At 33.4% G+C, this 27,802-nt stretch overlaps 1 protein-coding gene and 1 pseudogene across 1 annotated transcript in view; one reads left to right on the top strand and one right to left on the bottom strand.

The window, feature by feature from the left end:
• Positions 1-4,593: 4,593 nt before the first annotated feature.
• Positions 4,594-27,802, bottom strand: part of LOC132952527 (lysyl oxidase homolog 2) — a 34,883-nt gene continuing 11,674 nt past the window's right edge. The window contains exons 5-8 of the mRNA XM_061024841.1: positions 22,174-22,419; positions 15,998-16,256; positions 6,259-6,511; positions 4,594-5,240 (exon numbers count right to left, since the gene is read on the bottom strand). Of these exons, the coding sequence (XP_060880824.1) occupies positions 5,118-5,240; positions 6,259-6,511; positions 15,998-16,256; positions 22,174-22,419 (881 nt within the window). The 3' untranslated portion in view covers positions 4,594-5,117. The remainder of the gene's footprint in view (positions 5,241-6,258; positions 6,512-15,997; positions 16,257-22,173; positions 22,420-27,802) is intronic.
• Positions 9,836-10,929, top strand: LOC132952532 (uncharacterized; annotated as a pseudogene).

Here is a 27,802-nt window from a genome sequence, read left to right as displayed (position 1 = left end):
TTGTTCTGTTTTGCATTTCACCGTCCTTTCCACTCGATCCTCGGCCGATTCCAATGTGAATATTTTAATATACACCACCGTAGAAAATTAAACTCGTCCGTCTCTCGTGTGCCAGTGTCGTCAGTCGTCTGACTTCGGTCATGATAATTAAAAAAAAAAAAAAAAAAGAAGAAAAAAAACCAACAATGCGCAAAAGTCACAACGCTAAACAGTATAGTAATAATGATAATAATACGCACAGATGATAGTGCGCGCGGTTCGGGAGACTGACGTTTCGCGGTGATGCCGTCGAATCCGCTACAAAACGGCGAGGGCGTAAACAAAAGAGGAGAGAGAATAAAAAATTATATATTATCATTATAATAAATGATATAACGCGTTCTCATTTGGGACGGATGATAGTAATAGTAGTAATAATTGCGTCTCGACGGCGACGATTTATGAGTCGTTAAGTCGAGGCGCTGCAGAAGAGAAGAGACACTATTATGGTAGTACGCTATATATATATATACATATATATACTACGCACACAATAATTTTATAATATAATGTACGGACCAATTTATTTCAGTTAAAAAATAATTTAAAATTAGCTCCGATCTTCAGCGAAGGTATAATAATGCGTGATGGGGAGGCGCGACTGTACGCTGCAAGCCGCCCGCCCCTCGCTCGCACTTCCGGCCCGAAAAACGGAAACTCCCGCCCACCCCCCCGTTCCACGTTAATCCGCCGCCGCCGTCGTCGTCGTCGAGGAGCATTGTTCGGAAATACTTCCAATTTGTCTCGACCTCGCCCGGCGCCAGCGTTTGCGATTTTCTGGCAGCACCTCCGTCGCGCGGCGGTCATCATAGTGTTTTATTAACGCGCCGCCGTCTCGTTTGGCTCAGCAATGGTCTCGTCCCGGCGTGGGCGGAGGCGGCGGAAAATTCGCGATTCTCACTATACCCACCCTTAACGTGCTTCCCGAAAATATCGAAAATTTCATATTATTATCGTGGAGGTCAGACCCCGCCTTCCCGGTGATCTTATATAATATTTTATAGGTACGCACGCTGTTTCAGGGATTCGTATTTACCGTCACGCGCTAAACTGCTGCAGGCGTCGGTCGACTATAAAGTATTTCGGACTTTTGTTCGCCCGACAAACCACCGGAGATTGGCCAATCGCTCTACGCTTTCCGGCCGAAGTCCAAGTATATTCAGTATCCAAAAATCTCTATTTTTATAGCAGTTATGATATATTGGACTTTTACTACCTACAGTTTGATATTTTTTTTTTTTTTTTTAATAGCAAATTCATCATAATTTACAAAATACAAAACAATAACTTATGACGTATAGGTATATAGTCGTAGCTAACATTATCATCTAACACTTTTAAGCCAAAAGCTTGAAGGTAAAGAGTAATACATTAATAACAAATTATAGAAAATAAACAAATATATTATATTAAGAACGCACAAATTTGAGGAATGTAAAATGCCCATCAATTTAGATACAGAGACGGGACGTTTATAGGTAAACCTGAAAACAATCAAAACATTTTATTGTCCCGATAATAAAAGTCCAATAATAATAATTATTGTATCATAACGTAGTTTTACAAATATTACAAATATGATAATAAAGGTATTTATACAAATTTTTTCTATTTAAAAACCCAAAAGGCTCGCGTAATATATTAATTGTTTTTAATAACCCCTTACAAAAATGTTAACCACAATAAGCCATCAGAACTCTAGAACTATAAATATATGGACTGGCGTTGACCACAGCATTGTGCATCCGTCCTCGTTATTGTTGGATATAGTAGATAATACGTTCTTGTTTAAAAGCATATAGTTTACGATTTACATGGAAAAAAAAAGAAGTCGTGAAAAATATAATTCGATTTGGAAAAAGTTTAAAAATGTCATGTTTATATTATATTCAGTATACAATTATTTTGTGATTATAAACAAATAACAACTAACAAATATTAAAATACGATGATCTCAATTAAGAAACATTAACTAATAAATAAAATGATGTGTATAATAGGTATAATATCGTACTCAGTGTGTTATTGTGGTTTATAGGTCTATGATCAGTACATGCCATGCAGTCGAATAGTTTATTTTAGACCATAGAACTTTTATACCAATAGACAGATCGTGGTGCTAGTTCCCTGGGCGAGCATGGGTAACGCTGATCGTGGCGACCCTCACTTCTGCGCATGTGCGTAAACCACACCAGTTTGTGCATAGTTAAAAACAAAAGCAACATAAATACGTAATAATTTTGTATGGTTCATGAATATTTCTTACGAGTTTTAAAACGATTTTAACGAGTTATGAATGAACTTGATTTAAGAGGACGTTACACCCGTACGTGCTGTCTCCTCCTTATAAATGTAAAACATAGCAAAAACCGTTTCACGCGGGCAAGAACCACTTGGGCTGTAGTTCAAGTTGTGCAACCAAATTTTCACACTAGAAAGAGAATAACATTGACCGTGGAACCGCATTGTTAATTTTTCAATGCCACAATTACGAAACAAGTTCTTATTGTTTAAAAGTTCATTATTTTTGAGTTATTCCAACTCTAATTAATTTTTGTTTAGTTCTGATATCGAAAAAATGAAAACAATGTTGACAGTGAATGTTCTGCGCTTTGTAGTGTAAAAATTTGGTTGCTTAGCTTGGACTACAGCCCGAGTGGTTTTTGCCTGTGCAAAACAGTTTTTGCGGCGTCTTACATTTATAAGACGGAGACGACACTTGCGGGTGTAGCGTCCTCTTAAGTATTGGTAGGAACTCGTTTAGTTTTTAATTTCAACGTTTTCCACACCACTCCACCCCGCCGGCCTGGAATACTCCAACTATATTAGTATAAGGTTTTTTTTTCTAAATCAATATAATAATAAAAATTAAATATTAATATATTAATTAATATTATATTATACTGTTTGTTGGAACCCCTTTCATGCTGTTCACCACGACGCGAGTACACAATAATATCGATCCAATCAAAACGCGTAATACGCGCAACGTTTTGGAAATATGTCTACACTGGTATAATAATTATTAACGTCAAATAGGATATTATGATACGCAAGTACGGTTTTTCCAGGGAAACTGTTGTCTTAATATGTTTCTACCACGTAAAACCACATCATCATTTCGATATTGCCCACGTCGTTGAAACGATCCGATGTGTGTACTGTTTACTATAACGAGGCTTATATAATAATATTATTTTCGAAATTCCGTGAAATCGTGTATTTTCTAATAGCCGCAGACAATATAAACATTATATTTTTTTTAATTCCAGTGATTTTTTTTGACATTTTTAATCTTAATTTATTAGGGATAGCTTATTATCATATTTTTATATTATTATTTCCTGAAAAATAACCACCAAGTTTGTCCCTTGTTAGAGTCAATCATCACTTCTATAACTAAACGTTTAAGTTCCCAACTTACGAATTATCATTATTTCTTGGAGTTTAATAGTATCATTATAATAATCTATGAATTTCAATATTATGTTATGCGATTTTTGGTAACACGGCGATTTCGGTAGGCAATTTAGCTACACCGTTACACCCGCTGACTATTTTTCGATAATATGTCATAATAATAATAATATAGTATATTGTATGTCACAATAATATTAGTCATGTTAAACTTCGTGACAAAATATGTATTATCATAATTAATAATATATTTAATGGTATTCATTGTGTGGTAAGTAACATTTACAATATTTGAGTTTATATTTATTGTCCACGTTACAACTTACAAGTACTCTGATAGTCTGATGAATCATTTATCTAAACGTTCACTTTCTATTATCTTTTTAATTGAAATTTCATTTAGTTATACAAATGGCAATATTACTTACTTTGGATTTTACTCCAAACATTCGTAATATACTAGCTGTTTCAGTTCACACAAATGAGAATATTTGGTAATAATTAACACATAATAATAATAATGAGACTGTAGCATTTTCATTTCTAACAATAATATCCAATTAATTTAAGATATTTCATACGTACAATCCATGTACGAACAATAAAACGTCGTAATATGAAAATTTCTATTATTTAGTCTTTATCCTCTTTATTCGTATTATGTGAATTTAGAGTCAGTACACTGTATAAAATAACAACTATACTTACAACCTAGGTACCTACCTACATACAAATATTACTATTGAATTATTGTATTTTTGGTTTTTTTTATTACCATTATGATTGTTTCAAAATTATAATTTATTTTAATCGTTTATATAAAAATAATATTAATTTTTTCTGTATTTTACCTATCAAATATTATTATTATTATTATTATTATTGTTTTATTTTTAACGTTATTGACTCTTAAAACATTACAGATAGTCAGATAAAGTTGTTTAAATTGAAATGGTGAATATAATATAAGTACTTAACAAATAACAGGAAGTTGAAAAAGTTTGGCTAATCATGTTCTACAAAAGCCAAAAGAAGTTTTTACTTCTGTCTCCCTGTTCTTATAGTTTTTGACGTCAATATAATAAAATAAAATAAAGCAAAAACTTTTGAATCAATTTTTTTTTTCTAAATTAACTTTATTAAATTGAAAATAAATTCACAATAATATACGTACGGTACTGACATTAATAAAACGTGCACATTACTGGGTTATTTATGTTATGTACACTGTAGGCCCGTTTTCTGTCCACGCAATTTCTTAAAATACAGTACAAAATCGTGATTTTATGATATTATATTGTTATAATCCGAAGTCGGTGCATGTATAGTGTTATTATTATTATTATATAATAAGATTGTCCTCCGGATGCGAGCGCACCTGAGACCGCTAAATATGTGAACTTAAAATATTATAATAACATTGACGGAGCAAACGAACGGTATAGTCATCGAACGACATCGACGAATATTGGGTGCCATAATTCGGTACGACGCATTTTTATCGTCACAGTACGTTTATTACTTTAGGTATGATAATATGACATCAATATATTAATATTATTATTATTATTATTCGGGTGCACACGCGACAATAACAATTGTGATTTTTTTTTGTTTTTTTATCACCGATCGTCGGCGGTGGCGAAACTTCCGTCGGTCTGTCACGGGTTTTGTAGGACGCAGTCGTGGATTTTCACGAAAGTCTCGGAGTAGAACATCGAGCACACCGCCGCATTGTTGGTGTACGTCACCTCCGGGATTTTGTGCTCTGGATTGACGGACACCTGTAACGACGAAATCGTTTCGTTATAATAATATTATATATGTGCCGTCGTATTATATTAAATCATTTCCGATTCGATTGCACAGTGTCACGGACAGGAGACGACCACGTCACGTAATACAACAATAATAGTACGCACGCGACGAACGAGTGTGCGGCAGACAGTGAAAATTGGTGGGCGAAAACAAAAGTGTTTTCCGACGACGATGACGACGTAAGTTATTGTATTGTATAGAACAGGTGCCGCGACGGTGGTGGACATTTTCGTTTACGGACGTTTCATGAAAACATACGCGAGTTGTATGCATATTATAGGTAATAATATTAACGCGTATTTTATTGATAAATCCGATGATATTAGAAAGATAATCGCAGTGAACGCTTTCAGGTAATGTATGCCATAAATAGAGACTTGATTGGAAAGGGTGGGGGGAATCAGTAGTTCACCGTGTTTAGATTATTATAACAATATATCATTATTTGACCCTATATTCAGTCCACTCATTACACTGCTTGTGGATGACTGGACATTGTTGCAGGGACCCCTTTAAACTCGACCTTGTGTCCTCATCACTCCATTTCTAACTGACATATAGTTACTGCACAACATGAATCATAATATTATGAAATTGGCTTGTAAGCAATACCATTCAAGCCACTTCGAAGTGAATAACTTGCAGTGAGTGCCTCCTACGCATACTGTATACAAATACTTTTGTTCGTCATTTATGATGTTTTTAATTATATATTATATACGAGGCGATTATATTTTAATCCATAGACATCTCAGTTTTGGAAAAATTTTAAAACGACAGCAAAATTATAAACAATATAATATTCTATTTTTTTCCGACTAGAAATCGTGGAAAATAAAAACTTTTGCAAATCGTCATTACTGTGTCTTTCGTGAAAACGCCCTATGATTCAAGTTCACCAACCGATTTCTCTACTTGCAGCAAACTATCGCAACCAGAGAGGTCGTAACCGACCACCTGGTACGCGGTTGCCCGCGAGCTTACCTTGAGCGTGTACAGCCCCGGGTTCAGGTCGGTCACGTCGACCCACTGACAGTCGATGTTGTGCCGGTAAATGTCCGAACAGTTGACCGATATGCCCTGGTCACCGTAGTCCGCGCACGCGAATCCCGGCTTGGCACCGCCCGTGCACTGATTGTCTTCCAGACAAAACGACGCCTTATGCCCCTCGGCCACTTTCATTCCGCCGCCGTCCAGCACGTCGAACGTGGCGAACACTTCCATGCTGTGGTAGTGCCTGCAACAACGATATTATTATCACGTCCGCCTTAAAGATAAGTAGTGCAAAGGTTCCCACACACTGCAGCAGTGGCGATTAGTGTTGGACGCGGTAAGTGCAAAATTAAGCCGGTCATAATTTACCGCCACCTCGGCGGCACCGCCAAGACAAAAAAATTTTAACGCTACCGCAGCAGTGTGTGGCGAACTTTATATAGGTTTTTTCTAAATCGAATAATCGAATATTATGGTCGTCCGCATGTAACGTGAATATTCAAGTTACGACTGTGGCGAGTCAATCACAAACGAACTCTACAATAAAATTTAAAAATCAAAAAAAAAATTGTCAATACGGCCGTTGTCGTTATATAAATAACCGATTTCTACTGTGTATACTATAATTTGTAATTAAACCATACAACATTTATTGAAGTCACATATTCATATATTCCACGTGTTTATATAATTTTATTCACGAACAACAATTATTTCGAATAAGTCGTCAACAATATTATCGCGTATAATAATGCTACGTAGGATACTTAAATATTTTGTATTTCCACGATTTAATGACCTCGGATCATTATATTGGGCACATCCTGCCGGAGGCCGGTTGTTCGGTCAGGGTAGGGTGGTAGAAATGTTTCGTGGAAAAAGTCTTGTCGGTGTCGGTCACGTAAAATCCTAGGAAAATCGTATTTCCCGCATCAGAAAAAATATCTCTGGCCTGTAAATAATATCTTTCGCCGATTTATGCGGTGCAGCGGTTAGTGCAGTTACATTTCGATTCCGCGCGCAGTCGTGTCGAGAGAATTATAATATAAATAAAATATCATAGAACACATCGCGCCGTCGTAAAATCGGTGTGGTTTTAACTCGTCAATAACGAATGCTATTGTTTTGAGCAATAATTGTGATGACGTTTTGTATTCAGTTTTATCTACTCTTATGGTAGATTTTACGTCCAAGGATATTACTATTTAGTAACTTCTACTTAAAAAGATATTACTATTTGCTATGACGTGGTATTGACGTCGTGAGATGCATACAACTATTTGTGTTTAATGCGTTTGATCTTTTAATGGATATTATATACTATACGACACGCACTAATTTTCCGATGGCCGCACTCGGAAAAATGCGGTCGCTACCGCAGTGGTTCGAGTTTTCCGATAGAAAACCGCAACGACAATAAACATGACAATTTATTAGTGCTGTCGTTATATCGTATTATTGTTATCGTAAATCCTGGACATTGTGGCGGACGTTGTCGTAAAATCTAATCAACCGTGCCGCCGCCGCCGACGGAAATCAATTTATCAATCTATGAACATGCACTATACGTGATGACAAACCAAACAATGGTCGCCCCATATTTTTACTTTGACGAAAAAAATACTCAAATTCTTTATTTTGGATATTTTAAGTAGGTATATGCTCAAGTCTCCATAAGTTCAGATATATAGATCTTTTTCGAAATTTAAATAGTGTCTAGTGGCAATATAAACTTCTTTTTTTCAAATGAAAACCTAAGTTTTTTATTCTAAATTCTAAAATCAGATTATGAGTTTTTTAGGAAAATTTTTGTTTTTATAACAGTCAAAATTTAAGCGGGTAGTTTCTGAGTTAATAAACTTTAATTACCAAGGAAAACAGTCCGTTATAACAGGTGTTCAAGATAATGTGAGGGCTGTGATTAATTAATAATTATAGTTATTATTATAAATTTATCAAAATTTTGTAATTTTTAAAACTTGTTCGATTATAATAAGTGCTGTTCTTAAATTACATATAATTTATATTACATATAAAACTATTAAAAAGACTATATAATTATCCTTAGTTAACATAATATAGGTATAATATTTTATAACTTTGATGCATTAACATGTTCAAATACATCATCTATTCTGATTAACAATTTAAATAAAAATGATGGTTTTCATTTAGAGAAATTAATTGTTTATCAGGATACTCTTAATGGTATAAAAAATATAAATATTTTAAAATATGATCCTCGTAGGATATAGGTATTATTATGAAAATCAGAATTTGAATAAATTGTTTAAATAAATCGTTTTGTATAATATAAAACACAATGTATAATAATATAATTTTTTATAGGTGAGTGGGTTTATTGGTTTATATAATATATATTGTTATGTATATGGATAATAAAGAAACGAACCCACACACACAGCCACGCGTGACCCTAGAAACACTATCATTTATAGCTAACTATTATTATTAACAATCTATGGATTAAATTGTAGTACTGATCCAGCGGCGTATACAAGGGGGCGCGTGGGGGGGTCAGATCCCCTCCCATTGGCTTTGGTGTGGATAATCTTCCATATTGTGTTTGATGTGAAATTTGAATCAATTCAAATTATATTCATTGTTTCTTATTGTTAAATATTTTACTACTTAAGTAAAAAGTGTTGAGAGGATTTGGGGGGATTTCCCAATTAACCCCCCCCCCCCGCTCCTTTCCGTTAATCGTGTCTGCGCCACTGTCCTGACCCCCCCTAAATGCGGCCATGGGTGGGTGGGTGTTTATTGGGTAAAATAATAGTGCATACTTCTTAGTATTTCTGCTATACCTAATTATATTTAAACAGATGTCATTATATTATTTTTTTTATTCATTTAAGTAATTTATAATCTATACAACATTATGTACAATGAGCAAATAGGATATTTAATAAAATATAAAGTAGCAGAATTTAACATTTTTGGGCAGGCACTCAGCAGCACCCGACCGAGTACATTTTAGATGTCGTGGTTTTTTTTTTTTTTTTATTTTAGTAGGTCTCTAGGCCACTGTCTTATTATATTATTTATACATAATATTAGTTGAGCCAGTTTCACAGTCATTTGAAATGGTGGGTAGTTCAATCGAACTATTTGAACTGCCAGTTTTTATTTCATTCAGCGGCTCGGCCCTACTGCTTGGGTACCTACTACCTAATAATAACGTTATCGATTTGATGATGTATAACTTACTGTATAAGTGCATCAAGTAATTCTGGTACCGCAAAAATAACTCCGGAAATTTAGACCTCAAAAAAATAACCCCATAAGAAATTTTGTAAAATTAAAATAAATGGGTAGAACATTTGAATTGAATGATAGACAATTAAAAAAATATGTAATTACTAGCTGATCCCGCGGACTTTGTTGCCCGTAAAAAATGACAACTCTTAAAAAATTGTGATCATTCAACTCCTTTTGGGTGTAACTCGTTGCACTGTTGCAGTAAGTGCAACTCAGACATCCTGGTATAGGCAATCCGACTATGACGAATGGCGGACAATGTGCTACATTTGAATTTGGTCTCCGGTTTATAACGATAATTACCCATAATATATAATATATATATTTGGTCAATAACGTTAATTTCCAACTTCATTTACTGTAAAGGCGGGTTCCCACGGCGCGTGGCTCGGCGAACTTCGCGCAACGCGGTTGTTGTACCGTATGCTCGGCAAATCACGAGCCTACAATGTCAACAGCATTCCCACGGCGCGTGACTTGGCGAGCCACAAGCTTATCCGAGCCGATCAGAGTTCCTACAAAATTATTTAAACGCCAAAAGTCTCAGTTCAAAATGAGTCGTTCTTTGGATAACACGCAAATTGCTGATTGTGCAGCAGCGTAGGTACTAGGTATATTGTAATTGTAGGCGGTGATTATTTAAAAGAAAAATTAGTTGAAAAAGAAAAACGAAATCCTGCAAGGAAAGAAGGTATTGGATGCATGAAGTTTACAAAAGCCGTGCTAGGTAAGTATGCTTATGTAAATTAATATTTAATTTTAGGTTTTTTAAATTTAATTTTAGTTTAATTTGCTTATATTTAGTTTTTACTGACTACCTTTTTTTAACAGTTTTAACTTTAAATGTAAGTACATACAAGAGCATAACAGTTTATAATTTATTACAAGCTAGTTTTTTTATAGTTAACAAGTTTTTGACAGAAAATACTAAATTAAAAAATAAAATAATATTATACTATAGTTGTACTTAACATTATTAATAATATATTATACTACAACTACAATATAGGTACAATGCAACGGATCTGTTAGAAGATTTAAAACGAGGACCATCTAACAAGTTTCAAAACTTCTGTAGAATGTCTGCCACAGACTTTGAATATCTTATTCAAAAAATTGGTCCAACCATATGTAAAACTGATACAAATATGAGAAAGTGTATTTCGGTCCAGGAAAGGCTAGCTGTTACCTTAAGGTTCTTAGCCACAGGAGATAGCTTTAAGAGCTTATCATACTTGTTCGAGTCAAACTGTTTCCAGGTGTATTCAAGATGTTTGTAAGGCGTTAAATCAGGAGTTGAAAAATGAAATCATGGTAAAGTATTTATATTTTAAAACATATCTTTTATTAGAATAATAAACACTTTTTTTCTTAATAATATTTAAAATTAATAAATAATAATACAGAATGTATTATAAGCATTTTAATAAAAAAAAATTAATATCTTCTATGTATAAAACAATATTTAGTACCTACAAATAAGGGTGGTCCTTATTTTTTCAATGTGATTTTTTTAATACAGTACCCCCCTAATTTGCTAAGTTATATGAATAAGTCATTTGGGTAAAATTTGGAAGATCTCACTCAACCCCTTCTGGTGCCGCATTAGGGTTGAAATATGGAAAAAGAGGGTAGTTTTTTGTTTTTTTTATTTAACTCAGAATGTATAGTATTTAGTGAAAATATGTAAAGAACTAAATGATAGATTTTAACATTGTATATAAAAAAGCATATTACATAAATTCTCGTAAGTCCATTTATTTTTAAGAAAACTCATTAATTTACAAAATATTGTATATATTTAATGAAATTGGATTTTTTTTGTTTTTAAATATGTACAACGTACGGTTGGATATATGACAAAATATGTTGAGTAACAATTATACAGAATTAAATAATATAAAAAAACATTACGACTAAAAAAGTCTTAAGATTCTGTAATATACGTTTTGGTTTTATTTACTTGATTTTCATGTAATTTTTACAACATAAAAATAGAATTATCAATATGAATTTTTTTCATCAAATTGTAGGTATAATTAATTAATGACACTTAAAATGGTTTCTTTAGCGTATGTCTGTCACTTTGCGGGTATTTTTTCCGGTAGTCTTGAACAGAATAGAAAATATAATAACATTTTTAAGTTTAATTTATTTTGAAAATAGTAAAATATATTACCTGTAAAACAAGTTGTTTTTGCTCTTTATAGCTACGTCTGAAATTCTTTATTTGTACAATTTATATTCTTCTAATTTTTTTAAAAATAATATATCATTAAGTGGAGCTTCAATTGCATTGGGTGACGAAAACCAAGCCTGAACGTAACATTTAACTATAAAACAACAAATATCTTTTAACGCCTTTTCTTCTTTGCTATTTAATTTAAATTGATCTTTAAATATGTATAGCTTTAAAGAATATATGGCCTTAGCCATATCCATCTGGCTAAATGGTATGGACCAAATTTGTGGATATCCTTCAAAAACTCCTTGCAAAAACTCTATTACCTCATCATTTGACCATTCCGTCATAGTAAATATTAATATTGATTAAAAAATAAAAAACACCAAATTGCAAAATAAAACACCAAAAAACGTATAGGTACAACTATCAATGGCTCTCCGAACCGCACGCCTGTGGGAACGCTGTCTAAATGCGCGGCTCGTTTACTTTGGCGCGGACACATCGGACCGACAATTTTCGGATAGACACGAGCATGGCCGAGCTATACCGCGCCTAGACGCGCAAGAGCGTTCCCACGGCGCGTGTAGTTTACCAAGCCAGCGAATTTTACTCGTGGCTCGCCGAGCCACGCGCCGTGGGAACCCGCCTTAAGGTTTATTTTTGTTAGTATTATTATAATTATTACGGTTATCAAAATATTATAGTAATCACATTAAAAAAAAAAACATTTAAGATATTTATAACGAACAAAACTCTTTATGCGGTTAGACTTAATTACATTTGTCGGTTATTTCTCTTACATCGTATTTATATTGTATCACAATACACTGGGACTGAAAGCGGACGGCAATCGAGTATGATTTATATAAGGTGGGTATTATGCGGTATTATTACTACGCGGACGTGACAGAAATCCGTTTGGTTTATTTTATTATTATTATTATTATTATAACTATCGGCATTGCCGTAAAACATAATTACGCGCAATAGGAGCTTATTTCTGTATATTATTATTATTATTATGACAGTGATATTATTTTGTCGTTTTCTTGCGGTAAACAACACGACAGTCTCTCGTCCGAAATTCCGATCTGCAATAATATTATAAAATTGTTCGTGTCATAGTACTTCCCTCTGTTTTAGGTCTCGGTCGCCCATACGAAAATAGACGGAGAGCTCTATTCGATAGAGCTCGTCGGTCGGGTCTCGGATAATGTTTTGATCTCGGGACGAACGCATCGAAACGTGTAATATAGCTGTTGTCAGCACATACCTATTACTTCGGAGAAGTATAGAGTCGACGACGATGACACCCGTCTTTGATCTCGACGCGAATCGTTTTGCCAAAACCGCCGAAAATCAATAACGTTGAAGTTACCGCATCGACACGACGTGTCAAAAACTCCACGTGGTTAGAAATTTGTTAGAAATTGTCCGTTACTCGGCGGATGTCCTCGATTATAATGTGCCTGTGAATTTTTTTTTTTTTTAATATAATTTAATACCCGGACCGAGTGCCCCCGACGCACTTAAAACTATAATATTATTATAATCGTACGCGTAATTAATTATTACAACTGTGACCTACTCAGCTGCAGCTAAAACGCTGCGAATTCGCATTTGTTTACCACCATCATAGTCTAAAACATATTAAACTTTAATTTTCTCGAAAACAATAACTGTTAATACAACATATTTTTTTTTTCAATTTATCATTTTATTGCACAGTTGTAAAAACTACAACTTTTAATTTTTATGTTATACGATTAAAACAACCATAATGGTAATATTAAAATGTTTTTCAATTAAAACTTTTTTCATTTGAATATAATATAATAATGTGGAATAATATGGGATGGAAATGGAATTATACGTTTTACGAATTCGTGGGTTTTTTTTCAATTACAAACATCTATTATTTCTATTTAGAAGTTTTGTTAAACAACCCAATTATTCTCTGCTCACACTAATACTTTTCTGATATAATAATATAATGCGATTAAGTCACGTTTTGACTCCCATCATTTTAGATTCCTTCTATTACATTCATTAGTTTAATTTATATTTAATTGACATTTCAACTTCTATAATAAGTTTAGTTTTTTTTTATATATCATTATTTTTACCTCCTTCTTGTACAGCCCTTAATATGGTACATAAATATTGTTTCATATTTTTCGAAATTTTATCGTTTGAAGAACGATACAATAAATTAAAGATTTATTGATGAAATTTAATTTTATTACTACGTTTTTTATAAAGAAATATCAAACAAATTTAAAGTATGTACTCCAAATAAATTATTTAAATTCGTGTACATTATATTTTTCTATAGTAATAATCTAACAAAAAATGTATATGTCAAATATACTTCAGTCAAATGTATGCATCATATCGAATTTTCAAAACTTAATATAAAACATAATAATAATGTATTTGTGTTTATATCAAAATAATTTTCCTAAAAGAATAATTATTTCAAAATAAAAAATAAATGAGTAAATATTTAATGATACCAGAGAAAACAAAAGAAACATCAAGCAAGATAGAGAGAAAGAGATAGAAAGAGAGAGAGAGAAACTAAACGTTTGCAATGTAAATTATTTCGTATCGCAATCTTTGATCAACCGAAATTTAAAATCAAATGAAACAATCTCAAAGACAAAAATTAAAAAAGGTAAGAATATAAAAAGAAATTAAACCATGATTACAACTCGTTTATATTATACATTCTTAATTTATGGAAATATCTAATGAAAAACATTACCATAAACTAATAATATATCTACCGAGTTTCAACTGATGTGATAGAAAAATGTAGTCGATTCACAGTCGAAAATGTTCTGTTCACCCGTCAATACCGTAACACTATCTGTCATTACAAAAACAATCTTGATACTGTCTTTTAATAATTATAGGCTATGATGGCAACTAAAAACTAGGTCACTAGGTACTATACACATCGATAAGTCGTCGCGCAAAAGTATAATAATAATATCACCGTGACCTTTTTTCCTTTTCGGTCTTAAATGTTATATTGCCGTTCGGGAAAAAGTCTATGGTATACCGAACTTCGTTTGAATCAATCGAAAGCTCGACAAACATCGTAAGTCAGTGTTTTGCACCTATACGCCTCTTAAGATGAAAGCTGCTGTGCTGCAGCGATATTGCATTTACACAACTGCAGCTTATACACAGTCCGTCTAGAATTTGATTGCGCGAGTGAGAATTTCGATTTCGTCATCGATTGGCATTTAAACACCACTTTGTATCTTTATAATAGAAAAAATATAGAAAAAAATATGACGCCATACCTGACACCAGATAATTGTCAAATTATTCTAAACGTTGAATACAAATAACAAAAATCACCACTAGCCATTTTTAAATCTGAAATTCAGACATCGGTAAAAAAAAATTTGTATCGAATGACATTTCTCCAGCCGACCATAATATACAACTGCCTGGTCTGGGTCGTAACGGATTGAACGTAATATTTCACCGGTCGGACTCGCGCTCGGCCACCACCGGGCGATGGCCTAGTTTCGGGACGTCATTAATCACACACATTTTTTTTTTATTTTAACGAACATTTTCATCTTGCATTAGAAAATATACTAAAACGAGCACCGGTCACTGATTTTAAATCAAAACTCGACGGTCGCGAAACAAATAAGTAAATAAATCGTACAGAAAAAAATAAATTACATTTTTGGATTGCTATCAAAAAAAAAAAAATTAGTACACGAAATGTCTGGAACAAAAACATCTGCAGATTTAAGTATCGATTACGCGTTCTGCTGTCCGAATCGAATACACCCGCAAAAGAATGAAATCACGAAATCGATATTATCTCTTAAATGACAAAATTCGTTTGGATTTCGATTTCCGTTCGTCTCGAAATCAATTGGAGACAATTTATTTATATTGGCAAAACGTGTTACTGGACAGTCTTTAGACGCTGTAAGAACCCTATTATATTGTAGTAGATATTTGGTCATCGAGTGACACATAATAATTATAATACGTGCCGCGTCGAAAAGTTAAAAATCAAAATTTCAAGAAATTCTAAAAAATCGAAACTCCGATAAATGCGTAATGTGACGTCGAAAACTAGACGTGCTCGAAACGTCTGTATAACAGCGTAACACGCGAAACTCGCCGTCGACTTAAAGTATACATTTGCATGTTTTAATAACTATATTGAATATTATTATTATTTCGTCGGCCATGTTTATTCATCATGGCCCGTCTGGCACGTACATGTGACACTGATGAAACTGCCACAGATGTTTGGGCACGGCCGGCCGGAACGGGGCGGTGCCGACGTTCGTGATTTTAGCGGTGAACCGCAGCAGCCGTCGGGTGATCAGGTGCCAATCGGTCTCGTCTCGACGGAGCTGGTACGCAGACGACGCCAGGCAGTTCTCCTCCATGGCGCACTGCAAGAAGTACATCTGCCTGTCCTCCAGGTACGCCGATCTCATCAGTTCGTCGGCGTTCACCTCCAAGTCGGCCATCTCTACGACGGACAGTCATAATAATATATCGTTATTACAACTGTGTTTTTTTTTTTTAATTTTATTTATTTTTTTATCCCGTATACAAAATTTCTACCAGATGGAAGGCTTCGATTTCAAATATTATAGTATCTTATTTTTCAAAATGGGTCAAGATGGTACTTTAGAGAAGTCATTTTTCGATTTTCTCCATAATTATTGAATGCCGTGGGAAAAACCATCGAAAAATTACAAAAACCACTAAACCTTGGATTTTAATATCTAACGCTTTGTTTATCACCATAAAAACGTGGGTAAGTAGATGCCGCTCTGCTGTACAAGTGGGTCACTGTATTATGGATTTTATTAAATTTGAATTCAATGATATCGTATCATTGTAGACGAAAAACGATTCTGAGTGGAGATGGTTTGTCAGTCTGGATATTTTATACTGTTATTATATTTTATTATAGCCTGTAAGTTGAATCAATATTATAAAATACAACAAAATAACTAATATCATTATTTTTATTCGTTTCTATGATGATAAACAAAGCGTTGGAAATTAAAAACCCATTTTTTTGTAATTTTTCGGTGGTTTTTCCCGTGTCATTAATTAAATATTGAGAAAATCGAAAAATAACCTGTTTAAAGTACCATCTTGATCCAATTTTCTAAAAGATAAGATACTATATTATGTTTAAATCAAAGAACTCCTTCCGGTAGAAATTTTGTATACAAGATAAAAAAAAAAATAAACCCATTGTAAAACCACTAGATCTCTCGCTCCGCTCAGAATCTAATAATAATATTATAAAATGAATTCAACTTACAGGCTATAATGAATAAAACTAATATAAAAAATCCAGACGGACAAACCGTCTCCGCTCAGAATCGAATCGTTTTTCTTATACATTGATATTATTATATTAAATCATTGAATTCAAGTTTAATACAACCCATTATACATTGCATCATTTGTAACCTACTGTACAGCAGAGCGACATCCACTTACCCATTTTTTTTTTAAATTTATCGTCCAAGAAATATTATTGATCATTTATAAATAAAAATATTTTTTATGTGATGTCCAACACTTAGAGCATATATTATTGTATATATTTTTTCCAACTTTTAAACGACAAAAGAGTAAAACGTATCGTAAAAATATCGATTTTTATATATGATATATAATTTATTCTATGGAGTATGGCTGGTAGTACAATAAAAAACAAACTACAATAATTGGAACTTATAATATACGACCATAAAGTGAAAATCGAAAAATGCTTAAGATCAATAATATTGAGTTGATTAATTAACGTGAAAATCAAAAAAATAAATTAACTTAGATGAACTCATCAATAATATTTTTTCTAAACTGTTGTTACTACGCTTCTTATTCCTCTCCTTGGGTGAAACTTTAATTTATAGAGTAGTATTTTTGGCCTCGGCAATTGAGAGTTAATTAATTGATTGATTCCCTAAACCAATATAATTCGATGTCACGGTATACCAGGTGCAGCCTATAGACAAGTAATCCCGAAATTCGGTATAAAAGCGTTTCCGGTAATTCCGACATAAAAGTTTTTAATTAAAATTGTTGGTTTCTCCACCAAATTCTTGTTCCTGATGATCTTTTAAAACAACGATCCAGTAAAAAGCTTTTCAATATCATTAGCAACCTGCGCCAACCGTTCGAACACTTTCATTAATTTTATTGAGCACTTTTGCACACTTAAAACGAACAAAAGATACAGATACTCTTATAAATACCTTTAACACTTGAAAAACAGACTTAATATTGCAACATATACATATACGGCTTAATAAAATAAATAACTTACATGTAGCTTATAAGACGTGTTCACAAATCACCAAAAAATGTAATCACTTAAGTATTATGTGTTTTTCAGGCAATATACTAGATAACAATAATATAGAGGACAATTACACCCAAAATAGTTCACCGTTGAAATTTTTCGACGATGTTCGCACAAAATAAATTGAGGATACAAAATACTGAATTCGTTCTCACTGCATATAATCTAATTAATTTTGAATACCAAAATGTTCACTACGTTTTAAATTAAAAAACAAATCAGATATAATATAATATTGTACCTATAATATTGTTTTAATAATAATAATAATGAATTTAGTATGCTGTACATCACTATCGATAATATAGCGATAACTAGTGACTATATATTACTATACCTAACGGGGAAAAAAACATTATTAAAAACGGGACAAAATAAGAATGCGTGATACGAAAACCGACACGTTATTAAATATTTTTTAGGGAGGAAAATGTTCACGATATTTTTGCGATGACAAAAGTTTCGAACCGTCGCATTATGCATAATATACCTAGCCGAATATCTATAGGTAAGTCACCTAAATGTCTATATATATACGTGTATAATATATCGATAGGTATCTGCTCCTTTTCGGTCCGCCAGCGAAAAGAAAAAAAACCGAGGTAAATGGAAAAAAAAGGATACCCGTTGGAAGCAATCAACTTAACAAGTTCGGGAAGCCGCTGCGTGGTCGGGTGATTTTCGCTGCGGACCATCTAACGTTTCGACTTTCTTTCCTATTTCCAAAGTTTGTCGACAAAAACGTCGCCACCGCTGCCGATGCCCTGCAAGACCTCCTCGTATACACGACATTTATTTATATATATACATTATTTTTTATTGACGGGAAAATAAAAACGCCGAGGAAATGTAATGCTGACCGATCGGCCACTTTCGGGTGTTTTAAATTAACTGCCACCGGGGACGGTCAATAATTGATTTAAGAACCGTCGGGATCCGTCCCGATGTCACCATTCATATTTAATGCACCTTCCACGGCAGTGTAACGCAGTTATCGAATCGCATCGCAGACCACCACGCGCCACTCCACCCGGGGAGAAGTTTGCCGTGTCGATAAATCATTTGATTATTACATATCGTAATATTATATTATGTGAAATATACGTTTTGTACGGGACGACAGCTGTTAATAAAAATATATAATTGATACCCCGCGCATATGGCGAAGGATAAAAAAAAACCCACAATCGACAACCACCGACTATATAATATCGTGTCATCGTCGCGAAAACCCGTAAAACGAAACGTTTAAAATTGAATACATATAATGTCATACAGGGCTTATTCACATTTTTTCATTTTAATAATGATTTTTTTTTAATTTCAAATTCCGAATACTTTTAAGTATACTATAAAGGACTGAGGACCATAATATTTTCAAATACTTGGAATTTTACACCAATTAAGGAGGTATACCAACGATTTCTGAGTGTATATTTTGTACTCTTATTGTGGCGTATTCAAACTCACTTTTTTCAACCTCTATTCACTGAAAATTACGAACCAGACGATTGCAGTTTGAATACTTTGATGTGATGTAAAAGAAGATTCAAACGAATAGTTTTTGAATTATTAAAATGTACATGATATAATATATGTACTAAGAAGATAATATTATAGTCTTAGTAGGTAGTAACTAAAAATACTCCTTAAACGGTACATAATGTACAACTTAAGTGATTTAAAACAAGGGCTTTGTGCGCTTGAAAATTCCTAAAATCAGAATTTGAATAAATTATTTATCGAAAGGAATTAAGGGGATGACCAAGCTTGGTGAATCACCCTGTACTATATATTATACGTAATTTACTAATAATACCGTTTTAAATATTTGGAGCTAAAAACTGAAATATTGACGTATAGTGAGTGGCTTATCGCGTTTTGTGTTACAATGCAGTGTAAGTTATCCGACAAGAAAGTTTTCTCGATTGTTCTATGCCTCGAATCTCTTATCGTCGTTTGGCACCTATGATGTTTAATATTATAAATTGTGTACAATAATTATTACTATTCATGTTCCACACAATATTATTATGACTCGAATGTAAAGATATAAATTATTCGTAATGGAATTTTGGAAGGTTAATGAGTATTACGCAGTTGTACCTACGCGTATAATGTAATAGGAAAGTTTCCACGCGTTATCAAAATAAACGTCTCGTAAAATATTAAGTTCTACGCACTAATGGCTCAGTGTACCTATATGCTTGAATATATTATATACCATAATATAATTATAATTATATACTCAATTGCTGGATTCTCGACAAACTGCCCGATATCATGTTATTATTCCAGCGGCGGACATTTACCGGTCGGCAAAATCAGACATGTCCGGGCACAAACTGATAAAAAATTAAAGTCATTCGCAAAAATGTTCAAATCATATGGACTTCTAAATCAAAAATTCTTGCCTCTCTCTTTAAATCTGCCACTGCATATTAATATATTGTTTTACAACCCATAATAATACAATAGCCATTAATAGGTAAGTATATAAGTCCGGTACTACTTCGACGTAACCTATATATGTATACATACGTATACGACCTAGTAAAACCATCGAACAATTTCCGCAAAAAAAATATTTTGAACATAAATTCGAACACAAATGACGCGCATATCCGGCCCTCGACCGCGTACAATAAAATGCGTTTTACGATACAGTCGGTACATATTATTATACTTTGTACGGTTTCGCGTTAAATGTTTTACGTTCCAGTGAAATAATGTACGTTTTTATCCGATCCAAATGCCCGTGTAACCGTATAATATTGTAACGAAAAAAAAACACCCCCGTGGGGGTCCGGCTGTCGGGAGCGAAGTTTTTTTTACATCGACACTGTATATACACGTCGACCGGCCAACATCGCGGTGGAAAATGACGTTCGATTCATGAAAATAAATTAAAATAACTCATCATCTCTGAGTTCCTGTGGTCGAACATCCACACAGCTGAAAATTTATATTTTATGAAACTCACTGTAGTCTGCGCGTTCAGACAAGCCGCAATAAAAAAAAGAGGAACAACACACACACACACACACACAATGTATTCCGCTGTGTAAATAAATTATTTCTACCTACTCGTGGTCACAAAACATTAATAAATGTATATGTATAATGTATTACAACACACGCATAGGGGTAGTGAGTATTTGTATATGTCTGTATAATATATATACAACGATACTTAATGAAGAGTTGTTTACGAGATGTTTTTTTTTTTTTTTTTAATAATATGTTTTTATAATTAAAAAAATATATGTACGGGTAGTTTTGTAATAAAATAAAATTTTAAATTTGATGAGTGCCGCGGGTGATGTGGAGTGCGCAATGATTTTTTTTTAAACTGAATTAAAACAAGGTCGGCCCCGAGTACCTACAATTATTAAACCATTTGCACAGGTCAATTTCACGAATATAGGTCACCACAACAATGTTTTCACACACATTTTGCAACAACACAAATTCTCTATCTCTAAATGTTTATTATCGTTGCCCGAAAATTCAACTATTATACACGTCCGCTTAGGTATAGTTACCTATTTATACGTCACAGTTTGTTATATTTTTAATACATTTTGCGACGAAATCTCCATACTCAACCGTTATAACTATACTCTACGACTATATTATACGGGTACGATATGAACCGGAGTTATCGTTTTATTATTGTTTTTTTACCTTAACATATTATATGCAATTTTAATGTAAAATCCTTCAGCCCTGCAGAGACATTTTGTTTATGGCGGCGTTCATGCCACGAAGCATAATAATGAACAATATTGATATGTATTTTTTTTAAATGTTAATTTCTTATCTGCCATGCCTGGGTGGGGGACACACCGTGTCTGCCCGAAGAGAAGTGCCGCCCGTGACCGAAGTTCGAACCGACGCCTTAGTCCGCTCGGCCACTCCGTCCCCCCACACATAATTATTATATATTATCATAATCGACAATTAGTGCTCTATCTACGTTACCGATGCCGATAAAACAATTTTTTTTTTTTGCGAGGCGATACGTTTTTTTTTTTGAAGGACGAAAATCACTCACCCCGTGTGCACACCACCGCGGCCACCGTCTCCTTCCTGGTGGAGCACGTGGCCTTGTGCTGGTGATAGCAGCCGGCAAGCGACGACTCGTTCCCGGCGCATTCGACTGCCGACAGCACGACTGGAAGGTCCAACCCTCCGAACCGGTCCGTCTGGAAGGCGGCTGCTGCGTACCCGAGCCCGACGGAACGGCACACGACCAACGCTTCGAGCACTCCAAACCCGTCACCGCATATCACGCCCCAGCCTTGGCGACGGCCAATGGTAGACATGAAAATTTAAAACGCTGTCATTATTATAAAGTATTAGGTCATCGTATACGTAAATTAAAATGGTCGTCAATTAATAATATTACAACGATATTATAACAATAATATAATATTGTATAAGATTTTCGTATGATGCGCGAGTGTCAACTACAACAGAGTGGCTATTTTTTTTTTTATCACTATATTATGCTTTTATAATTCGTAATAATATAGCTGATTGTTTAATGTACAACCAAGAACGGGCTGAGCTTAGAATATCCCACAACCAAGACGCCGCACTCGGGCCCAATCATGAAAAAAACCTAGATATAATTAATTTTATGAAACAAACAAAACTGTTCAATCTTATATAAAAAAAGTATGTAACCTAATTATATGACTTATCATTGTATTTAATCACATACATTCATAACATTTTTGTAACTAATGGCCTTTGTTGTCGATGTTAATATTTTTTAGAGATCAATAAAAAAAGCATAAAATAAAATTTGTAATAAATTTATAATATTATATTAAGTAGCTGCAGGTAACTATATACTATTATATTCATTACGTTTTAATTTCCATACCTATTTATTTTCATGGTATGGTTTTTCTTAACACAACTAAGTTATAATTTAAATTTCATAATTTATAATTTTGCAAAAACATCAATAATCAAAATATATTATAGGAATATTAAACAATCAGTTTTATATTAATAATTTAAAGTTAATATAGCCTATAGGTAATTGAAGTAAACTTCAAAAGGATTCACATTTACCATTGGACTATACATACTCTAATCAAAACTTTAAATATTTATAAACTCCATAATTCAATACTTAATATTTTACATCGATAGCTTAATAAAAAAATATTCTGTATCAGTTTACGATGTAATATGATTTAATACGGATGGTTATTATAAAATAAATATTTCGAAAAATGTAATTTATTTTTGAAAACTAAGTGTTATAATTATTGTACCTATACGTAATAGTTGTGATTTACATTATTGATATAAATGTTATTGAAAAAAATTCGACCGACGTAGGGTGTGAGTGTTATAGCTGCAGTAAAAAGCACCACTCTGTACAATATAAACTATGCGTAAAAATGACATGGAAACCTATATAATAATATAGTAATAATTTACTATACAACTGTATCGGTCTAATATTTTAATAATATATAAAACGGCGGACTTTGTTTATTATAGAACTAGCGGGTTATTTTTGAAAATCAATAAGAACAAAAACGACCATCTCGCATGGCCGTGCCCTCCCAAATACTCGAAAAACATTTTAGAATTTACTACTATAATATATACACGCACACACACACCACCGTTTCGTTCTCATTGTTTTCCCACAGTCTCCTTTTCCCACCACCCCCCCCTCCCCGAAACCATCAACGCAACGCGCGCGAGAAAAACTCGATTCCCACCCGCGTTCCTCTCCTGCAGTATTTCGTTTTCTTTTTTCCTTCTCTCTTAAAGATAACTCGGCCGCCGCCGCTGTCGCGTTTTCCACCGTCGAAATGAAACTTTCCGCGTTCGTTATAACACTATAATATCACAATATTATATTTTGTTGTTTATATATAATATTTTATTATATATTATTATTATTTTTTTCGCCGACGAGATCAAACGTCATCGATATCGAAAGATATATATATATATATATATATATAAAGTTCGTACCTACGCGTATTATACCGGAGCAGCCGACGAATATTTCTTTTGTTTGTCTCTCGGCTTATAATGTTTACCCGATGTGCTTTTTCGATAGTTTTCTCCCCGAACAAATTGAACGAAAACTTCTGGGATGTATTATACGCTAGGCGTAGGTATGTAATATTATAGTCGTGACTCGACGTGGAGTGCCCTTGCTCGGTGACGCCGCGTGTTCCAAAGTATAAATAAAACTCAATCAAGAGACGCCACCCCACCCCCCCCCCTTGTGCGTGCGTGCGACTTGTATCTGTAAAAATATTATCGTCGAAGAGTCACGAAAAAGTTTACGATATATATACGCGTATTGGATATCCGCCGCCGCCGCCGCCGCCGACCTGACACGTATCCGATAAATATTGTTATGCGATTTGTAGATTTCCGAGTTTCCACGTACGTTGGCGTTAGCGCTGCTTTTAAATAATTCACGTCGAATTCAGATTTTTATTCGGCACACGGATATCGGTATATTACAATATTATACCTATCACGGTCGTATCGTTAAGGCGGCGGCGAGTCTAGAATTCCGTGGAGATAACGTGAGAGAAAAAAAATCATAGGTTACAAGCGTTAAAATAATAACGATAATAATACCCGCGATCATATTATATAGGCGATCGTATACTCCGAATGCGATTCGTTTAGGATGAGAAAAAAATTTTAACAACCGGCGTGAATTTATACGGCAGCTTGTTCGGTCGATATGGACTTATTCCGCGATCGCTGAGGTCGGGAGAACACGGACAATTTTTTTCCCATACAAAGATGTAATAATAGCTATGGTGACTGATGTACCTATTATAATTATTTGTAACCCGCGATAAACGCCTTCCGTATATAAACTATTATTTTGCAAAATTGTATCGGTCGACTCCGGTCTAAATCGGACTTTCGGTACCTAACGGCACACGATGTCAAAGACATTCACCGCAGATGACTGTAAATAAAAATTTAAGGTCCCAGCTGTGTTGTTTTGGAAATCGGTTTTTTCTCCGATAGTTTTTCACGTTGACATATTTTTATGGCTCTAAAAGAGGTCGGTCAGTATATACTATAAATGGTGTTATATGAGTTATTGTCGAAAAACGAAATTCTATATTTTCACTATTTTTTTTATTTATTTTAAAAGCCTGTTGGGAATTTGAAGTTATTGTAAAAATAGAGATTTCCAGATTTCGGGAAGTTAACGACGTGTACTCGCTGATGAATTCGAGTATTTTATATTAGACGTACGGAAATTGACGGCCTGTTTAATTTTTAACGGTTGACAATATACTTATTTCAGACACTTTTTTCTCGCCAAAAGCTCATGACACACAATTAATATGTTTCGAGCTAATCGCTGTTAATTCGTTAATGGTTTACCATCAATATTAGCATAAAAAAAAAAAAAATAATAAACTATTATCAAAAAATTAAATTCACGCGACCGATCGGTCACATGCGCTCAAAACGAAATTTAGTTTATGTTTTAGCGTTCCCCACGGTTTAAGTAGGTAATTTTCCAAAATCAAAGTCATCAAACGGTACCACGCGGTTTCGCCACAAAGTAATATAATGTCGGGTACGTATAATAATAGTATACGTCAATTTTGGGAAAAAAATTGTTATATAACTTCTGAAAATCAAATGTTCAACATGGCGACGTACTATCGCGCGTTATTAAAGTTTAAATCATTAACGTCCAGTGACTGGGTGAAACTTTTTATATTTTTTATAATATAATGTCGCGTACGACACATTCATCATTTTTGGTTAAAAAGTGTCGTAGGATAATATATTATTATTATTATTATTATTATTATTATGTTATTAAAAATCTCTGCGTCGGTGTGCGTGCCGGGAAAAAGGATAACAACTACGTTAACTCGACGCAACGAAAAGATCATCGCGTTAGGCAAAACCTGTCTAAGTATGTACCTATATGGTTTATGCAAATTCATATTATTGCATTGTGTTTCGCTGTACAGAATGGCAATTTCAATTTATATCGACGGCCGAATGATTAATTATTAATCCGACCGATTAATATAATAATAATATATTATTGTTATTGATTTTAGCGATATTAATATAATAATATTACCGGCTAGGTTTATAACGTAGGTACATCATATTTCAAAATAATCGTTTTTCACGTGAAATTAAATGGTACCAAAAATGAATATTTCAAATAACGGTCTGTTATTAAACTGATTTTATTCGACGTAATTATGATTTGATTCATATAATATTGAAAGATTTTATTACCTATACTTACCTTAGCGAAGCTAGTGGTTTTACAATAGTGTTTATTTTGTTTTATTTTTTTTATCCTGTATACAAAATTTCTACCAGAAGGAGTGCTTCAATTTCAACATATCGCACTCCCGCTTAAAAAGTAACACAACTGAAAAAATGTGATTCTTCAATAAAATTAATTGAAAAAGTACAACATTTTGTAAAACGTATTGTAACTTCATAAGTTGACCAATTTATTTGTTTTTTTCACTATACTCACTATCTTATCTCAGCTTTCATAAAATTTAAACATTTTTTGAATTTTTTACTAATTCGCCATTTTTATTTTACAAGTGTCACTTTTAATTTGTCATTTTTTTTAATAAGTTTTGAATTGTGACGTTTTCAATGTAATAATTTACATTATAGCATCTTATCTTTAAGCAAATTGGATCAAGATGATACTTTAGGGAGGTCATTTTTCGATTTTCTCAATAGTTATTTAATGCCAGAGAAAAACCACAGACAAAAAAATTACGAAAAATATGGGATTTTGATTCCTAACTTTTTGTTTATCACCGTAGAAACGAATAAAAAATAATAATATTATATAATTTTTAAACTTACAGGCTATAATGAATAAAATCAATATATAATATCCAGACTCTAGTTCCTCTCAGTCTCGAACGTGCAGACGAACATTTTCTCGGGATTTGAACTTTGCTTAACGCTTAAGATATTTGTTATGGTAATGATCGTTTAGTCGAAATTCGGCAGATTTATAAGCTACCGTGTAATAGTCGATATATTGTAAATTAGTACAACGAAGAAAGTGCTGCAGCATAGCAGGGGGACAGTATATATTGCCTTAATAAATAGTTATACGCTGTAACGTTGCTATATTCATTAAGTTAACGCTTGAAGTTCGACAAGAACACTTAGTCAGCGTTCCGAGAGGGAACAAATTGCATTTGTTGATAATAATTATTAGGCTTACAGCCAAACGAAACGGGTTTAATAGACGTTCAATTTTAATTAAGTAATATTATCTGCACCGGCGCTGTAGTTGTATAATATAGAGACTATCTACACTATTTCATAATTATTGTTACGACATTCAAAAAAGGTACCCACCTGTAATTTCGAATAATAATATTATTCGAAAATTACTTTCAACGTTATACCTATAGGTAGTGCTTTAATTTTTCATTTTATTTTTCCCATCAACCCGTCATGATTTATTATATTTTATTTATTTATTTTCACGTTTCATATTATGCGAACAACTCGTAGTGTGAACATAAAACTAAACGGATTCAATTTCGATTGAATAGAAAACGTGTTTTCAACATTTTCTTACCTTCCGCCGAGTACTGGTACTACCTAGTATTGGGTTGACACATATTATTGGTAAAACAATATAA

Source organism: Metopolophium dirhodum, chromosome 9 (genome assembly GCF_019925205.1).
Source record: "Metopolophium dirhodum isolate CAU chromosome 9, ASM1992520v1, whole genome shotgun sequence".
Lineage (NCBI taxonomy): Eukaryota > Metazoa > Arthropoda > Insecta > Hemiptera > Aphididae > Metopolophium > Metopolophium dirhodum.
The sequence above is the reverse complement of the archived record's forward strand: the minus strand, read 5'-3'. Positions and strand labels throughout refer to the sequence as shown.